General features: G+C 39.8%; 1 protein-coding gene across 5 annotated transcripts in view; it reads left to right on the forward strand.

The window, feature by feature from the left end:
* LAMA2 (laminin subunit alpha 2) overlaps positions 1–20,099 on the forward strand; it is a 524,271-nt gene that overhangs the window by 316,635 nt on the left and 187,537 nt on the right. For all 5 annotated transcript variants that reach the window (XM_069974947.1, XM_069974948.1, XM_069974950.1 and 2 more), the window contains 4 exons: positions 8,172–8,315; positions 10,929–11,108; positions 19,474–19,662; positions 19,754–19,872. In XM_069974947.1, coding sequence (XP_069831048.1) covers positions 8,172–8,315; positions 10,929–11,108; positions 19,474–19,662; positions 19,754–19,872 — 632 coding nt within the window. The remainder of the gene's footprint in view (positions 1–8,171; positions 8,316–10,928; positions 11,109–19,473; positions 19,663–19,753; positions 19,873–20,099) is intronic.

Genomic DNA, 20,099 nt, shown 5'->3' on the forward strand with positions numbered 1-20,099 from the left:
TCCTATGAACTGTTAAAGTGACATGTAAAATAATGTCAACAAGGTATAAATGGTCAATTTTGCAGTTTTTATACCTTATTTTATATCATATGTCATGGTGCCTGTTCCAGTAAAAGTGATCTTTTATCATCTGCAGATTGTGATATCTAGGCGGGGCTTCACGAACGAAGCGCCACTCAGCCCACCCACAGTGCCACTGTTGGCCCTGCCCCCAGGACGTAATCAGTATCCTCCTCCACTCCAAGGCGGGTAAAACAGGCGCAGGTCCAAGGGGTAATAGTAATATAAAATATCATAACATTTATTAAAAGAATTTTATGATCTTTTAATAAATTTTATGATATTTTATATCACTATTACCCCTTGGACCTGCGCCTTTTTTACCTGACTTGGAGTGGAGGAGGGTACTGACTGTCTTTAATCCCTGTGGGGATTAGTTGGGAGTGGCTGCTGTTCATTCACATGCTATCAGTAAGAGTTGTGCCTTACATCAGCACAACTTACTCAGGTGAGAGTTCTATGTGCTTACTTTCACCACTTCAGCCCTGTCTGAATTACGCTATGGAGCGCTGACTTATATTTTGTCCCATGACATAATGACCACATATACCCCTCAGCGACCATTGGAACAGGCAAGCCTAAAGGTCTAGGCCCCACCCCCTCTAGGTTGGCCCATACCAATGGCCGCTAAGGGGGTGGAGCCAATGAGCTGATGACATCATGGGGGGCCAACGGTGTAATTGTGGGTGGGGCGCTTTGATGGGAAAACCCACCCAGAAAGCACAATCCACTGATGATAAAAGATCACTTTTTACTGCAACAAACACCATGACGTTTAATATAAAATAATGTATGAAAACTGCAAAATTTACCATTTGCACCGATGTAGAGAAGTCATAATGCAAAAAGGAGGTGACAGTGTAACTTTAAACTGTAGAGAAAGATCTGGGGGGAGGTTTAGATCATAGACTAAATCATAGTATTCAATGTCTCTGCTACCTCTAAGGTCGTTTTTATACTGGCGTGTGTTAATATAGGTAGGGTCCCATAGGGACATAATTTTACACTGTAAGAATATGTTTCCACATTGTACTATTTTTTGCAAAGAACGGACTCTTTTTTTCAATTATAACAGCGGTCGTTCTTTTCAGCCCGGGTGGCATTGCATTGAAATCAATGCAATGCTGTCCGTTCCATCCTCACACCGTACTGAACAATGGCCGTTGTTCAACTATGGCCCCAAAAATAAATGACATGTCAATTATTTCCGGCTGCTAGAGTGTGAACAACACAATGTATGGCCATCCTGACGGCCGAACATTACATTGAACTCTATATTTAACTGGATTGTAGGCACACCCAAATGTGCCCGTAATACAAATAAAATAAAATGATGTTCCTGCGGCCAATATGACAGTAACATGTCAAACAGTGGCTGCTGTGCAACGCAGCAAACAACGGCCCTTGTTCATACACTGTGTAAACATAGCCTAACAAAGCATGTGGCATTTGCAGTTCAAATCGAAATATGAGTAGTCAGTACAGTCCATTAGTGGAATTAAATACGTTCAAACCCTAGAGCCTTTTTTACCATGAGAACTGTGAATCTGTTGAACAGTTTAGCCCAGGAGCTGGTCACACCAAAAACACTGGAGGGCCTCAAAACCGAAAGTTCTTTTAGTATTTAAGGGGTTGTGCAGTAAAAATGGCTATTTTATGATGCTGCCAGGGCTGCAGTGGACATAACAGTGCTGTATTCAGTACTTACCCTTCTGGCTCCACTGCAAATGTTAGTTCCCGAGCCTCCGGCTGTCTGAAACTCTCCATAAGGACCTCTGCTGATGTGTCATCTAGACAGGAAATTACTAATTAGCACAACAGTATTTCCTGTCTGTACGGCACATCAGTAAAAGTCCTGATAAAGAGGAACCAGCATTTGCGGTGGAGCAGGAAGGGTAAGTATACAGCACTGTTATGTTCCCTGAATCCCTGGAAGGCTATGATCATACACCATCAAAATTACAGCTGTTTTTATTGGATGTCTTTATTTTAATGAAAATAAACAGATGATATTTCATAACGACTGTTATTTGTTAAATCACAGCCATCCAATAAAAACAGCCGTCATTTTGACATTGTGTGAACATTTAGACACTTAGCCTGCACAACCCCTTAATATTATGTCTATACTGTATATATATGTACCGTATTTTCCAGTGTGTAAGACCACTGGGTGTATAAGACAACACCCAACTTTTCAAGTTAAAATATAGAGTTTGGGATATACTCACCGTAAAAGACTTCCCCTCTTTGAACGCACACCAAATAAAAATAAAAAAACATCAGACAGCAGCGAGATCTGAAGGGCAGAGAAGGAGGTACAGTAATAGGATACAAGTGAATTCAAAAGTGGCCACGGATGTATCCCCTCTGTATGCAGCGACTGTATGAAGGGTGTAACCATACCCCGGCACAAGCTGCAGGCATCTGGGGTATGGAAAAATTAGATACTTTGAGGGTGATGTGCCCAGAAAAACACAATGCTTTCACAATAATTCCATCTGGCCAGACCCTGTATCCTACCGTTTTACTGTACGTCTTTCTCTGCTTCTCAGATTTCACCGCCTCTCAGCAGTGAGATCTAAGAGGCAGAGAAGGAGGTACAGTAATACCGGTAGGATGCAAGGGTGGGCCAGGCAGATAAAAAAAAGTGTGTTTTTCTGGGCACAGCGCCACTCTACCGTATCTCTTTTTTTCCATATCCCGGACACCTGCAGCTTGCTCTGCCCTTCATGTGGTCGACGCATACGGCAAAGATGTGGCTGTTTTTGAGCTTCTCCATTGTATGTGGCGACCGCTAATTGTCCAGTTCGGTTCCGAAATTTTTCAGCACCCGCCCTATAAAACAACCCCTGACTTTTGAGAACTTTTTCCTGGGTTCAAAAATAGTCTTATACGCTAGAAAATTATATATATATATATATATATATATATATATATATATATATATATATGTATTTGTGTGTGTGTTATTTTTAATACTAAGAAGAGAAGCAGAGAAACATCACATATTATGGATTTCAATGTGGTGACAATTTATTCACCTCGTCCCTGTTTTCGCCTGCTGTGCAAATTTAGGAACAGACTACATGAAAGTTGTATAAGGTTGGAATATGTGAAATGTATCTTGCAATGTGAAATAATTATCATTAAATAGCACTAAGGGATTCTAGTGATAAATGTCCTGTGTTATGCATAGTACATTCCCTAAGGGAAAGATTTTCGCATGCAGATTTTACTATGCTGTCAGAAAAAAATCTACAAGTTAATGTTTTTTTTATAATCGTTTAGCCACACAGCTATAATTTGGACGCAGGCCAGACAGATGAATGTACACTAGTTTTCATACGGAACACTACTTGCATTTTCCATTAGGATCACTGAATAGTAACTGTATACAAGCTTCAATTTGCTGTAAATTACCATTTTCAGTATTGTGATAGGAAAAAGCATAGTTTTAGTTTTGAACATGTGGCTTTTTTGCAAGCTATTCCTCATTATTGGCCAGCTTTAATCAATCATGACTTAATTAACTGTTCAAAAACAATACATTATTGTAGAGGTGTTGTTCTACATTAGCTATAACTCCTAAAATACTTTACTTTAAGGCTGTGTTCACACACTGTTAAAATGACATCCCTTTCTATTCGACCACCATCATTTAACAGCAGATAATGGCTATGTTCACAGTATTTGGAAAAAGAGGTGGTAGGCTCTCAAAAGACAATTGGCATAGGTAAAACGGAATGATATATTCTAATTTGGTCAACACACAATAAATGCCATAAATTTCAGGTTGTATACTTAAAATCTATCTTTATATATAAAAAGAAAAAATGAAAATGAGTAATGATACAACATATAAAAAGCAATGTGTATATACAATCAAATATAATCAAATGTTCACAGTACATTCTTTTTCAGTAAAGAACGGACACTGATTGCAATGGAATCAGCATCCGTTCTTTACTGCAGAGGCATTGCATTGAAGTCAATGCAACGCCGTCCGCTGTATGCACACATTGTTTTTTTAACACCCTTTCTTTAGAACGGGCGTTAACATAATATACATGCCTATTATTTCCGGATACTGTCCACTGAACAGCACCCGGAAATAATAGCTGATAACACAATGTAAAGTGCGGCGACGGCCGTACCTTACATTGAAGTCAATGGCTAATAGATTTGCGGGCACACCCAATGGTGTTCACAAGTCACTTGTAAAAAAAAAAAAAAGTTCCTGCAGCCAATACAGAGGTATGGGCTGCAGGAACGTCCTGAATGCAGCCTGGCAGCTGACAGGCGCCCGTTGCTACCGCCTGTTAAATGACGGCCGTCCAATAAAAATGAATGTCATTTTGACAGCGTGGGAACATAGCCTCAAGGAGTTTTCCAGGCAAAATTGACTATCCTCATCAGTCACTGATCTGTGGACCCTCACGATCATCTGTTCAGCATCCCCACTACACAGTAAGGCTATTTTCACACACCATCAAAATAACAACTGTTTTTGCTCGACGGCTGTAAATTTTGAGGCCGATTAATGTCATTTACCAGCATCTAGCGATTGGCCAATAAAAATAGCCATCACTTCAGTGATGTGTGAACATAGCCTAAATGGGGCCAGTAGCAGTTTGTCTCTTTTTACTGTATGGCTATGTTCCCACGACGTCTTGTTTTTAGCCGTTTGATGCCAAAGAACATCTGTTCTAAATAATGGCCATAGTTATGAAATACCTGCCGTTATTTGGCCTCGAACGGCCAAAAACCCAATGTTATGGGAACATTGGCAACCTTGAAACGGCAACCCGCACCTGTTTACTTGAACAGGACCCGAACTGCAGTTATACATTGCATCACCCCCGCCTCCCTCCCACAAACACACACACACCTGATGTTTCCTTTTCCCAATCCTCTCGGCCTCGGATGCACAGTGCACTCAATTCATTTGGAGGACAGTTGCTCATTCTCATGATTGAAGCATTGGCTGTGCTTTTACACTACTACTGCTGTGCGTTCTTTTTTAAAATATTTTCACATTTGGTAATGCTAATACAATGTGCATCCAACATTTTAGAGAGAGAATTTTATATTTGGTAGAAAGTAAACATAGATATGAATTATTCTCTTTTATATACAATATTGTCTCCGGATTACCACAACAATTTATGTCAAGTAACCGATATCGTTGATGCATCCACTTCTCTGCAACACCAAGGGAATTCATGCATTATCATCTATTTTAATGTACATTGCTTTCATGACTCACTAGACAAGTTGATACTCTTAGAGTGTGATAAGCATGTAGTATAAGGGAAACATATACATTATAGGGATAAAAGGATGAACAGTGGATTTTGGCAGGTTTCAAGTACAGAGTGACACAGACTGGAGAGCTTCCATCACATCACTGTCTGTGACATTGTGATAAGGTAGCGTTCTTTACTCTGAATATGACGTTACATGGAAATCATAGAGTACACAGTGTTCCTTATGACATTCCATTGAACCTGCAGCTCTGAGAATCCTTCTACATTTTATATTCTGTATATATATATATATATATATATATATATATATATATATATATATATATGATTAACAAATGTGCAATACATTATACTTTGGTAATACAGAATCTTTTCAATTGTACAGCTTCTTTTCTACAATTCCTATATATGTGTGTGTATATATATATATATTTTATGAAAACATTATTAAATGTAGTATTTGTAATATTGTAATATGTAAATCTACTTTACATTGTTGTTTGATGATCAATTTCTTAAAGGGATTTCTTAAATTTGATGTTTACCCATCCCATCTAAAGATACATATAAGGAAGTGCAGAAAAGTTCAAGGATATCCCTGTCATAATCCATACATTAACCTCTTCATGTCAGCCATACGACTTTATGTGTTCTTACTGCCAATGCCCCATGGAGTAGGAATGTGTATAAGTGTTGCTGGCATGAAAGGGTTTTAATGTGTGCAAGGGTGCTTCACTGTGATCAGGCCCACACACTTAAGTGTTCCAGGAGCTGGGGATAATGACAGGTAGCCATGATCATGCAGCTGCCTGTCATTAACCCTTAAAGCGTAACTGTCATTTCAGGGCCATTTTTCTGAAAACATTAAATATCAACAGTACAAGCGATTTTAAGAAACTCTGTAATAGGTTTTATGTACTAAAAGAGTTTCCTTCTGGACTGAAAAAGCAATCTCCCAGCCTCCCCCCTCACATCAAATGAAGCAGGATTTCTGTCTCCATTATGTGGCTATGGAAAGGGGAAGGGCTGTTAGGAGTGACTGAGCACAGAGCAGTCCTGCACAGCACAACACCCTGCAATCTTCTCTCAGTAAGTTCATAGATAAGCACTGACCTTTCTGACACCTGAATTTAGTGTTTTAGGTGCCCAGACAGTCTACAAACAGCTGACCTTCATGTTACCTCTTCCTGCTCCCTCATCTCCCTCGGCCCCTCCCCCCTTCATAGGCTTACAATGGAGAGAGCAGAGCCGGTCTTCACTGGCTTCTCTGTAATGAAGACGTGTTTGCCTGATAAAGCTCAGATAAGAAGTCAGGGGGGGAGGCTGGGAGATTGCTTCTTGAGTACAGAAGGAGGCTTTTTTGGCTGATGAAACCTATTACAGAGTTTCTTAAAATCGCTTATACTACTGATTTCTGCAATAAAAAAAAAAACATGACAGTTACGCTTTAAACACTGTGACCTATAGCGATCTTTAAGGGAGGCAATAACAGGAAAGGCACCTATCACTGATTGATCGGTACCCCCAGCATGATTGAGGGAGTCCTACTCACTTTCCCTGACAGATGCAGGAGTAATACTTACCTCCGTTCTGTCAGATCAGTGATCTGATCTGATAAGATTCTATGAGAAGAGCGCCATAGTACTGATCAATGCGATGCATGATTGCATATATAAGTCCTCCAGAGGGACTTATAATGTTTAAATCATATCCTTTCCTAATATACAAATAAAAGTGTGTAAAAGAAAATAAATAATCATATTTGGCATCGTAGCATGCAGAATTTCCTGATCTATTAAAATATATTCCTGTATATCCCACTGTTGTTAGGCTGCTATACTGTTCCCCATGAAGTTAGGCCCCCTGACATTATTTGCACTTATATTTACATTGTGGGAACATAGCCTTAGATTGTAGTTTATTGTTACTTTGTTCACTTTGTAGTCTTCTATTATAAGTATAACTGTTATGGTCTATGGAAGAGGGAGGGGTCGAGGGGGTGAGGGAGCATTGAGAGGAGCAGCAGGAGAGGAGCAGCAGAGGAGCAGCAGAATCCAGCAGAAGTGCAGTACAGGCCGGGATGATCTTCAGTAACACCGGCCATTCTGTGACCTGGCAGGATAACAGAACAGCCAGTGTTATACGTGTGAACATGGGCTAAGAAAGGTTTACTTAGGTGTTCATAAAGAGTCCAATTGGGCATTTATTCATTCATTCTTGTTCATTCTTTCATTTCTTGGTTTATTGTAACAAAATTCTTCAAAATAGTGTCTTGTACATGAAACCAGTAAATGGCTTACATTTAAATTAGATGCATTATTTTTTAGCAAAATAACCTCATAACACATATTAATTGCTCTGCATGGTAGAAAGTTAATATATTAAAGACCCCCATTAGTATGTGACATCTTCCGCTGACGGCTTAATAACACGCTTTCAGTGCACTTCATTTTATGAAACCTATTCATTGAATTTTACCTGTACGATGTTGTAATCTGTATGTATGTAGAAGATATAGGGTGACTGTAGGCCATCAAAATGGATCAATATGATTTGCTCTACTGACTGGAACTTTGTTTAGCACTTTTGTTGGCTCTGTTTCACATTGTAAACCAAGAGCTTTATACAAAAGCAGCTTTGCTCTGAAGGTCCCTTTTCCACCAACACTCTGCTAAAAAATCCAGTTACTGTATATTTCCTTTAAAAAGTGGTATTCCAACTTCAGACTACCTCTTTGTGTATTTAACTGTACAAAACTCAGATTTCGATAATATTAAGGTTGCCTGCTTAGAAAAAAACTCAATTTTAATCCACTCAACACATGAAGTATCTCTCTTGTAGACAAATGTGGAAGGAGTCCACTGTGACAGATGCAAACCCAGCACTTTTGGACTTCATGTAGGGAATCCACTTGGTTGTAGCAGCTGTTACTGCTTTGGCCTGACTACCCAGTGTACAGAAGCAGATGGACTGATCCGAATGTGGGTAAGTAGGAAGCCATTGAGCCGTATAATCCTGTAATGTGGGTTCCTGCTGGTGTATTTTAGTAAAACATGCTGAAGCAGCTAATACATGCCAAAACATTCAGTCTATTCTTTTAACTTCTTATTTTGTGAATTGTCTACTCAGCACCAGTTTTAGGAAATGATGGGAGTCTTCTAGACCAAGTTGCTTATTGAATAGTATAAAACTATGTTTCAATTGGTTTCAAAATTGTGATCTCTAATACTTTATATGGGCCTTCTCCAAGTATAAAGTATGATACATCTTGCTCATAAGCTCTCTGTGCGTGTCCCATAGACTTATATACCATGTCTGTCTAGGTCATATGGCTCAGAGCTGGTAGAGAACACACTTTGCACACGTCTCTCTACTATTTCTAGCAATGAAAACATTTGACTTGACTCTACGATGTGTCAACATGCTTGTTAATACCCATTAGGTTATATAAATATAAAATATCCTATTAATTAAATTTTAAATAGCTTTAATTTTCTAAATAATTTCTGCAAATTAAACTGAAACTCTATTAGTCATATTTAAATGTAGTAGTTCTTTCTTTTTCACCTTTAAAGGGGTAGTTCACCAAAAAGGTGCTGTACACAGGGCCGTATTTACCACTAGGCACCCGTGGTCCGATGCCTAAGGCAGCACCTTGCAGGGGGCAGCACCAGGGAGCAGGGGGATAGAATCAACTTTTTTTTTTTTTTTTTTTTTAGTCTCTCACCTGTTCAGACCTGTCAGTAAATCTGGTGACTTTTCGAGGGGTACACTGAGCTTTACAGGCAAGAGACAAGAAGAAAATGTTAAGTGCTCAAGCATGACCACCTAATACAAGTGCCATTGGTAGACAATACCACCAGCAAACTATTTTATAAAACAAAAAGTCCTATGGGCCACCAATGTTGCTAATTCGTTTTTGTTGATAAATTATTCGAAAGTCTCGGCCAACTTTAGAAAACTATAATGAATCGTAGATGTCATTAATGAACATGGACACAATAATTTACACAAGCTCCTCCATCTTTGAAAAAATGATGAGCTCACCAAATCCTTTGACGGGTAGTAGAAGAAAGTCCTTTACTTTTATATCCATAAATTTATGGATGGTTGACATTTGCAACCCTGTAAAACACTGGTGATGCAATACATTCTGGAAAATGCAGTTTTAAAAACGACATGAATGATGGCAATATTTTAGGTAGATCTAACAATTAAGCCATATCTATGTCAGTGGAAAACCCCTTTAATATTTCTCTCAGCCTATGGGCTAAATAAATCACTTTCACACATTAATCTCCTGTTCTAGCAGCTTGATAGTTTGTATAAATGTAATTACATTGTAGCTGTCTAGGATATCAAAAGATTGCTTAGATTGGGAACAATGGTAACAAACTTTCAGATGTAAGAAGTATAAATGCTTATATACATGTTTGTATTACAACAAACATGGGACCATAATAAAATTTCTAAAATTTGATCAAGACAGATTATAATACGCAAAAATACTACGGAGACACCATCGCGTGTTTTTCACTGTCAGTGAACTAGGCAGACTTTCTATTGGGAAGGGACATTAAAGCCAAGGGGGGCCACCTTCCATCAAGCCATAAACAAGTATGACATGACTTTGGAAATACCCAAGTAAGGTATCCACAGAGAGCTGTTTTGGGGTATTCGACAGCGTGGAGCAGGATTCTGGCTAGTACGAGAAAAGCCTAGTAAGTGAATTCAAAGGAATGATGGTTGACCTCATGGAGATCAAACAAACACCGCAGAGACACCATCACAGGTTTGATGGTTTGGTTGTTCCTTCTGGCTAGTTCACTGATGTTGAGAATGTGTCTGCAATATTTTTGCTTATTTGTCTTCCCAGGAGGCAATGTTCCTTGATTGACTGACATTGAGAAACGTGATGGTGTCTCTGCGGTGTTTTAGTTGATCTCCCTGAGGTCAATTGTCATTCCTTCAGGACAGAACATAAGGCATAGTAATTGGATCTACGATATCTGTAATGGATCTTATATAAATTGAAGTTTGAAAAAAAAAAAATAATAATAATTAAATGTTTTATTTTATCATGGACTTATATTCTGTTCATTCTATAAGTATGTTCACACACAATAAACTACTGTATTACCAAAATACGGACCTAATTTTGAGGTAAAAAAACAGGCCGTATTTTCAATATAATAGTGTGCTCCATTAATGTCATAGGAAAAATTGGTCGGTAGTGCACACACCATGTAGAATAACAGATGTAATTGATTGTGATCATCCAAATAATGAACATGCTCATTGTTACAACCTGATTTTGGAAAAAAACAAAACATTTTTTTTTCACTTGTTCACACACTGTGAACAGTGTGTGTGAACATAGCTTTAGGGTACAAACACACACAGCAGATACGCAGCAGATACGCAGCAGATTTGATACTGTGTTCAGTTATTTAGATCTAATCTGCTGCGTATCGCAGCAGTAAATACGCAGCTTATAAGCCGTGTGTGTTTGTACCCTTAGTGTCCTAATGTGTACTTCATATCTAATGTCTACATTGTTCTTTTCTCTAAAACACTTTTTCTCTCCGATTTTTGAAGCAATCTTTAAAACCTGATCAGATGGTACTAGAACTGACAGACTACACCCTACAGAAGCGGACTACTAAAGGAGTATTTTTCCAGCATCCGGAGATCATAGCACTCATTGATCAAGTGAAGCAAGACCTCTACTCTGAACCATTTTATTGGAAGCTGCCAGAACAATTTGAAGGGCGAAAGGTAAATAATTCTATAAACAAATTTTGTCAGTTTAATATCATACAAGTCTTATTATTCCCAGACAATGGCTATGACATATTAGAGCATTTTATGGTCATGTTCTGGTAATTCACGGATCTACATGTACACGTTATCAATTAGCGGGAAGTGATGTGCATGGTAAGTACCTCCTCTTTCTCTCTGTGTAGAAGGGAGAACACGGAGAAGACTTCTAGACATGTTCACACTAGGTGTTGACTGGTGGCCATTGCCTCTGTTTGCTGTGTCTGCGAGGTAGTGCAGCCATGGCCCTGGGCTTGTTCCTGCGACATTGGGATCGCTGGACCGCTGGGCTGTTCCCCCTCCCCGTGGGTGCTGGCTTTGTGGTGGTGGTGTTGGTTGTCGGCTGACACTGCACTATTGTTAGAGTAGGAACTCATATGTTGCTGAAGACCTGCACATGGTACATGAGGCAATATGGTTTGATCAAATTATACACTAACTTCTAATGTTGTTTTTTTATGGAGCTGAATGAGCTGTGGTATCAAACATGGGTTAGATGTGCAGCCATGTTCCTGTTCTTCAGGCTTGTGTAAATAAACTATTAACAGCTTCTTGTCCTTTAACATTTACCCCGTAGTGCCATGTGGTTTTGTCATTAAAAGTGTTGAGCAGAGAGGCAGTACCGTTAGGCTATAGGTGGCATCCATGTTTTCCAGGACTCCCTAGGCTGGCGTCCAACTTCTTTAGCCACGGGAAGTCAAATGCTGAGCGTTCAGGTTTGGAGAATGTTGCAGAACCCGAACAGTCTGGCCTCGCCACTCACCATTAGTCATTAACATGCTGTCAGAGACATTTTGCTCTAAAAGCGAAAAAGGTACAACATTAGGGAAGAGCAAACCTTGAACCAGTATGAATAATAAACTTCATGTACACTTGACATACTTTTCGTTCTATGCTTTTGGTGGCTATAAGTCCCCTTTAAATTCAAAGGACTGGCAGCTTATATGAATATGAAATGGTCTTTTTGGACAGCTGTCATTTTAAGCTCAATTAACGGATGTTACTTCAAAATAACGGATGTTATTTTAAAATAACAGATGTTATTTAGCCTCAATGGGATTGCCATCCCAAAAAGATGTTGTGTGGTTGTGGCCTAAAAGGGGTAGTTCACTAAAGATTTGTAGCGATTTTTAATTTACCTTTAATAAAAAATCTTAAGTCTTCCAGTATTTATCAGCTGCTGTATACCCTGCAGGAAGTGATGTATTCTCTCTAGTCAGACAGAGTGCTTGCTGCTGCCTGTCCAGAGCAGTAGGAAATCCTCATAGAAAACCTTTCCTGCTCTCCAGGCAGGAAAGAATTCCACTTTTTGCAGGACATACCACAGCTGATAAGTACTGAAAGACTTGAGTTGTTTTTAATAGAAGTAAATTACAAATCTTTTGCACTTTCTGACACCAGTTAAAGGGGTACTCCAGCATGGGGGCACTTTTGCGCTGGGACCGGGGATGAGGTGGCAGAGGGAAAAGACGTCCACTCACCTCCCCGGTTTCAGCGGCGGGTCCCGCATCGCGTCGCTCTGGTGCCCGATTCCCAGACGCTTCCGGGTGTCTGACGCGGGCCCGAGACGTGACGTCTCAGGTCCGCTTAGCCACTCAGTGAAGGAGGCTGGAAGTTCACTCAACACTATTCAGCATCAATTGTAGAAATAAGAAGACAAGAATTTAAAAAGATCTCCAATATGGACAGTGAGCAGTGAACAACACAGTTAGAAGTAGGACCAGTCCACTACGGTTTTCAAAAGTAGTATACACAATCACAATAACTGTAGTTAAAGCAGCACGGCAGAGATCGTTCTGCATCTGTGCTGTCAATGCAAAATCTGCAAAATGCAAAATCTGTATACCTGTCGTTTCAGGTGACTTCCATGATTAGCTGTCCTGTGTGTACCGTAGAGGAACATTATATTTGGACGTTAATTATCTTGTGTATGATAAAGGCAGTCTAAGAATATCTTCCCACTTCGGGAAAATATTGAGAAAGCCGGCCGTCTATCATGATCATTATTAGCGGCCGTCTATTTAACGAGACAGCCGTGTTTGCCCGACATGTTTCCGAAATAGGGATATTTGTAGGGTTTTCATACCCATATACCTTGTCTGTTGTGTCCTAATGAAGGGAACAGATTCAATACTTGTAACTTGCTTATTTTTATTGTACTAAGACTTGCTTTGAATATAAATGATGTTTTTTGTTCTGTGTGTATTCTCCATAGCTTGACAGTTTTATTAATCATATAAAATGTTAATTTAATAAGGGGGCGGGGGGCCTGTTCTGCCTATGGGTAAAATGTTTTAAATCAAAATATTTTTTCTATCATCTACTTGAAAAGAAGAAATTATTTTAGTCTTTTGATTCTTGCAACATTACAAATTGTTCTCGGATGCTGAGATACTGTTTAGGGGAAAATCCTCATAGTTTATAACAAAGACAACTGGTTTATTTGTGCTGAAGAAGAAAGTGAAATTACTTTGCTTTTGCATTTGTAACACTTTATTAATATTCTTTATGAATAATTTAGCATGTCAGTAATTACCATTATTTAAATTGTGTTTTTTTTTTTCATTTTGCAATTTTGCTATTGGTGACCACTAGTGTTAATCGCAGGTAGAGGTGGCCATACATCTTTAATAACTTTTGTCCGGCCATCATTTATACCTCTTGACTTTTTTCGTTCTGATTTTTGTATATTTCGTCCTTTTAAAGGCGCGCTCCGCTGATAAAAAGTCTTCCAGTACAAGTTATATTAATTTGCAATTTACTTTTATTTTAAAATCTCAAGTCTTCCAGTACATATCAGTTGTTGTATGTCCTGCAGGAAGTGGTGTATTCTTTCCAGTATGACACAGGTCTCTCTGCTGCCACCTCCTGTCCATGTCAGGAGCTGTTCAGAGCAGTAGAGGTTTTCTATAGGGATTTCCTACTGATTTGGACAGTTCCTGTCATAGAATGAAATGGAAGCAGAGAGCACTGTGTCAGACTGGAAAGAATACATCACTTCCTGCAGGACATACAGCAGATGATAAGTACTGGAAGACTTGAGATTTTAAAATAAAATTACAAATCTATATAACTTTCGGAAAATAGTTAATTGGAAAGAAAGAAAACTTCACTAGATTATCCCTTTAAAGGATGTTTAAATGAAATACACAACAATTAAAGGGGAAATATTTAATAGGTTTCTGCAAGACACATTAGAACTATGCCACAGTTTTAATGTGTCTTGCAGATTATTTTATAATCTGATTTATTTTATTTCTTCATTTTTGTCCTTTGAAGGGATATTTGAACGAAATATAGAAAAATGAGAACGATAAAATGTAATAGGTTTTTGCAAGAGACATTCGAACTCCCACAGTATGTGAGCTATTCCTCGACTCGAGTAATGAACACTCACATTTAGGTGCTCATTCAACACTAGTGACCACTCCCCCATCAATATAAGATTGATTGAGGTCCAGCTCCAGGCACCACAACCAACAAGCTGACTGGAAGTCCCATTCATTGTTTACCAGGCACAGCACCAAAAATTTAGCAGTGGCTGGACTACATATTGCAGCTCAGTCCCATTCTCCAGAATGGGCTGCAATACTGAGCCTAGCCACGACAAAATGTAAAGCACCTTCAGTAAACTGATTGTTGGAGGTGCTGGACCCCTACTGATCAACATAGAATCTGGAAGTTATCTACAATGCTGATAGCTCCCTATAGGGCATGGGGAACTGAGGAGGAAGGGAAGTTTCTTGCTGAAGTGCTGGAAAACTTTTGTTTTTTAAAGGAGTACTCCAGTGAAAACCTTTTTCTTTCAAATCAACTGGTTTTAAAAAAGCTATATAGATTTGTAATTTACTCCTATTTGAAAATCTGAAGCCTTATAGTATTTCTCAGCTATTGTATGTCCTGCAGGTTTTATTTTCAGTCTGACACCTTGCTCTCTGCTGATCTCTCTGTCCAAGACAGGAACTGTCCAGATCAGTAGCAAATCCCCATAAAAAAACATTTCCTGCTCTTGACAATTCCTGTCTCGGACAGAGGTGACAGCAGAGAGCACTGTGTCATACTGAAATGAAAACAATGTTTCCTGCAGAACATACAGCAGCTGATAAGTATGGGAAGACTTGAAATCAAAGCATGACGGCGGCATCTAACGGGTCCTGGTGGGTCCCCCTCCATGGTCATCCGGGGTCCTTATGAAGCCCCCCCCCCAGTTCACCATGGAGATGCCTCATGCTGACAGGGGTGGCTGTGGCTATTGCATTAGGTACTGCAGTGTATTGTATCAGTGTTCAAAGTATTTACACTAGTGTAAAAAAAGTTAAAAATAATGTGCACCAAACACAACACAGCCCCCCCAATAATAAAAATGCATTACATTCCCTATACATATTAAAATGTTACATAAAACAGATCAAAAACACAAATCTATACATATCTGGTATTGCCATGTCCGTAACGACCCAATCTATAAAACTATATCATTAATTATACCGCACGACACATGCTGTAAAAAAACAGCACCAGAATAGCTGTATTTTATCAATCCACTTTAAAAAATACGCCATAAAGGAGATCAAAAAGTCATATACATATAAAACTTGGTATCAATAGAAACTACAGATCTTCCCGCATAAAATAAGCCCAAAACCATCTCTGCCGCGCAAAAGATGAGAACGCTATGGATCTTGCAATGCAGCAACAGTTTTCGTGGGTTTTTGCTAGGAAGATAGTTTCTATTGCGCCAAAGTGGTAATAGTTAAAAAAACCTATACAAATGTGGTATTACCGTAACCGTAGTGACCCAGAGAATACATGTATTATGTTACTAGTGACCGCCAATACGGATTTTTACGGCGATTACTAATGTGCTCTATTCTGCTGCCATCAGCTCTTTATGGTGATGGTGCAGAATAGTGCAGCGGCGCTGGTAAGGGCCACAGCCCCATCCTCTCAGCTATCGGAGGTCGCTGAGGGGTTGGGGCAGAATGTGGGGTCAGTCCCGGCCAGTCCCCTCACCAGCAATCGCCGTTGTTAACAGTATATAGCGGCCACCAGTAACAAGCATTGTCAGCGCAGCTAAACGCTTTCATCTCTTCTCACCGTGAATCCAAGTTGAGAGGAAGTGAAAAAATGTCCCCGCTGCCATCACTGTGAACAGACTGTTCACAGTGATGGATTCCTAAAAATGATCAAAGCTCAATTCTCTCCACCACCCCAGATTGCCCGTCACCACCCCAGATTGCCTGTAACCACCCCAGATTACCTGTAACCACCCCAGATTGCCGGTCACCTCCCCAGATTGCCCGTCACCTCCCCAGATTGCCCGTCACCTCCGCAGATTGCCAGTCACCTCCCTAGATTGCCCGTCACCTCCCAAGATTGCCCATCACCTCCCCAGATTGCCCATCACCACACCAGATTGCCTGTCACCACCCCAGATTGCCTGTCACCACCCCACATTGCCTGTCACCACCCCAGATTGCCCGTCACCACCCCAGATTGCCCGTTGCCACCCCAGATAGCCAGTAAACACCCCCAGATTGCCCGTAACCACCCCAAGTAGACAGTAAACACCCCCAGATTGCCCGTAACCACCCCAAGTTGCCCGTAACCACCCCAGATTGCCCGTAACCACCCCAGATTGCCCATAACCACCCCAGATTGGTACAGACTGCTCGTAACCACACCAGATTGCCCATAACCACACCAGATTGCCTGTCGCCACCTCAAATAGCCAGTAAACACCCCGAAATTGTCCATTACCACCCCAGATAGCCAGTAAACACCCACATATTGCCTGAAACTAAAATGACACTCCTTCTCTTCTGAGCCCGGCTGTGTGCCCATAAAGTGGTTTATGCCCACATATGGGGTACCATTGTACTCAGGAGAACCTCCATTACAAATTTGGGGGTGCTTTCTTCCCCCTGTTCCTAGTGAAATTGAGAAATTTCAAACTAAACATACATGTTATTGGAAAAAATTAATTTTTTAAATTTTTCAATTTAGTTTTGAATACTTTCCTCTAATACCTGTGGGGTCAAAATGCTCACCACACCCCAAGATGAATTTTTTGAGGGGTGCACTTTCCAAAATGGGGTGACTTTTGGGGAGGTTCTATTCTGCAGACATTACAGGGGCACTGCAAACGCACCTGGTGCTCAGAAACTTCTTCAGCAAAATCTGAACTGAAAATGCTGATTGGCGCTCCCTTCCTTTTGAGCCCTGCTGTGTGCCCATACAGTGGTTAATACCAACATATGGGGTACCGTTCTACTCAGGAGAACCTGCTTTACAAAATTTGTTGTGTATTTTCTCTCATGTTTTTTATGAAAATGAAATACTTTAATCTTAACAAATATATTATTGGAAAATTTCTATTTTCCATTTTTTTCCTGCCTAATGGTGAATACTTTCCTCCAGCCTCTGTAGGGTCAAAATGCTCATTATACCCCTGAATTAATTCTTTAACCTCTTAACGATGCATGACGGGTTTACCCATCATGCGGCCGTTAAGTGTAAACAGAGAGGGCTCCCGGCGTGAGCCCTCTCTGCAGCCCGCGGTCCCCGGTTGCTATGTGCAGCCAGGGACCGCGGGTATTAGCCGGCGCGGCCGATCGCCGTGGCCGGCTAATTAACTATTCAAATGCAGCTGTCAAAGCTGACAGCTGCATTTGAATAGCAGCTGTGCCCCCTGTCCCTGGTGTCTAGTGGGGGATCTCCCCCCCCGCGATGCGATCGCGGAGGGGAGATCACTTGTACTGAGCCGGCCGGGGCTCAGCGTCGTCCGACGCTGTTCCCGGCTCGGCAATCTATTCAGATGGTCTGCAGCAGACCATTATAATAGAGCCATGATCTGATGGATCATTGCTCTATTATATACACAGGATTGATCTTAATGGGAGATCAGTTCTGTGTATATAGAAATTCCCCAGGGGGCTTCATATTACTGTAAGTGAAAGTAAAAAAAAGTGTTTTTATTAATAAAAAATCCCCTCCCCTATTAAAAGTTTGAATCACCCCCCTTTTCCCATTTTACAAATAAAAATAAATAAACATGTTTGCTATCACCGCGTGCATAATCGACCGAACTATTAATTTATCACATTCCTGATCTCGCACAGTAAACGACGTAAGCGCCAAAAAAATCCCAAAGTGCAAAATTGCGCATTTTTGGTCGCATCAAATCCAGAAAAATTGTAATAAAAAGCGATCAAAAAGTCGCATATGCGCAATCAAGGTACTGATAGAAAGAATACATCATGGCGCAAAAAATGACACCTGACACAGCCCCATAGACCAAAGGATAAAAGCGCTATAAGCCTGGGAATGGAGCGATTTTTAGGAACATATATTTGTTAACAATGGTTTGAATTTTTTACAGGCCATCAGATAATATAAAAGTTATACATGTTACATATCGTTGTAATCATAACGATTTGAGGAACATATATAACAAGTATGTTTTTCCATAGGACACATGGCGTAAAAATTAAGCCCCCCCCAAAGAAAAATAATTGCGTTTTTTTTTTTCAATTTCACTGCGCATATAATTTTTTCTGGTTTCGCAGCATAGTTTATGGAAGAATTCATCCTGTCATTGCGAAGTACAATTAGTGACACAAAAAATAAGGGCTCATGTGGGTCTGTAGGTGTAAAAATGCAAGTGCTATGGCCTTTTATACACAAGGAGGAAACATTGAAAACGCAAAAACGAAAGTTAGCCCGGTCCTTAAGGGGTTAAGGTGTCTAGTTTTCAAAATGGGGTCACTTATGGGGGTTTCCAGTATACAAGCCTCCTAAATGAACTTAATAAAAGAACTAGTCCCTAAAAAAAAATCAGTTTAGGAAATTTCCTTAAAAATTTGATAATTTGCTGATACATTTCTATGCCCCGTAACACCCTAAAAAAGTGAAATATGTTTAGTAAATGAAGCCAGAATAAAGAGGACATATTGATAATGTGACTTAATAACTAATTTATGTGATACAACTTTCTTTTTTTAAAAGCAAAGAACTTAAAATTCATAAAGTGCAAATTTTTCAAATTTTTCATGATCTTTTGATGTTTTTCACAAAAAAACACACAAGACAGTGACCAAATTTTGTCACTAACATAAAGTACCATATGTGATGGAAAAACAGTCTCAGAATCGCTAGCATACGTTAAAGCATCACTGAGCTATAATTGCATAATGTGAGACAGGTCAGATTTTAAAAAATGGGCTTGGTCCCTATTGTACATATTCCCTTATATTTACACCATTAACTCTGTGGGGCCTCATGTACATCAATAGCAATATGATTTTTTTTTTCTATTTTAAAGCTAACGGCTTACGGAGGAAAGCTGAAGTACACAATATACTTTGAAGCTCGAGAAGAAACTGGACCGTCAGCCTATGAGCCCCAAATTGTTATTAGAGGTGGTCCTCCCACAAACCACAGAATTATTGTACGGACTATGCCAGATCCTCAAAACGGCCAACTTACCAGACATGACATTGAGATGACGGAGGTATTGTTTCCTGATAAATGTGTATTCTGGATTTTATAAGCAATACTGTGATGGTTAAATGTGAATAATGAACTTTGCTTGTGTGTTGTAGTTCGAATGGAAACATGTGGATGGAGGATCAGTGAGTCGTGAAGACTTCATGGATGTTCTGTATGACATACAATACATTCTAATTAAGGCATCGTATGGTAGAGTATTAAGACAAACCAGGTAATATTTGTCTATGTTCTTAAATAAATAGAAATCTGTTTTATGCATGACTAGAATTTTAGGTAGTTAAATATATACTTCTCTTGCATTGTTAGAATTTGTCCATGATGCTTAAAGCATTATTGGAAAGAAAGGATAACCAAAACCACTCTCTTACACCACATTAAAAAGTGTTGAGCGACCATGCTCGACTGAGCATTGGGGTTCTCAATCGCCCCTTGATGCGC

This window comes from Dendropsophus ebraccatus, chromosome 6, assembly GCF_027789765.1.
Source record: "Dendropsophus ebraccatus isolate aDenEbr1 chromosome 6, aDenEbr1.pat, whole genome shotgun sequence".
NCBI lineage: Eukaryota > Metazoa > Chordata > Amphibia > Anura > Hylidae > Dendropsophus > Dendropsophus ebraccatus.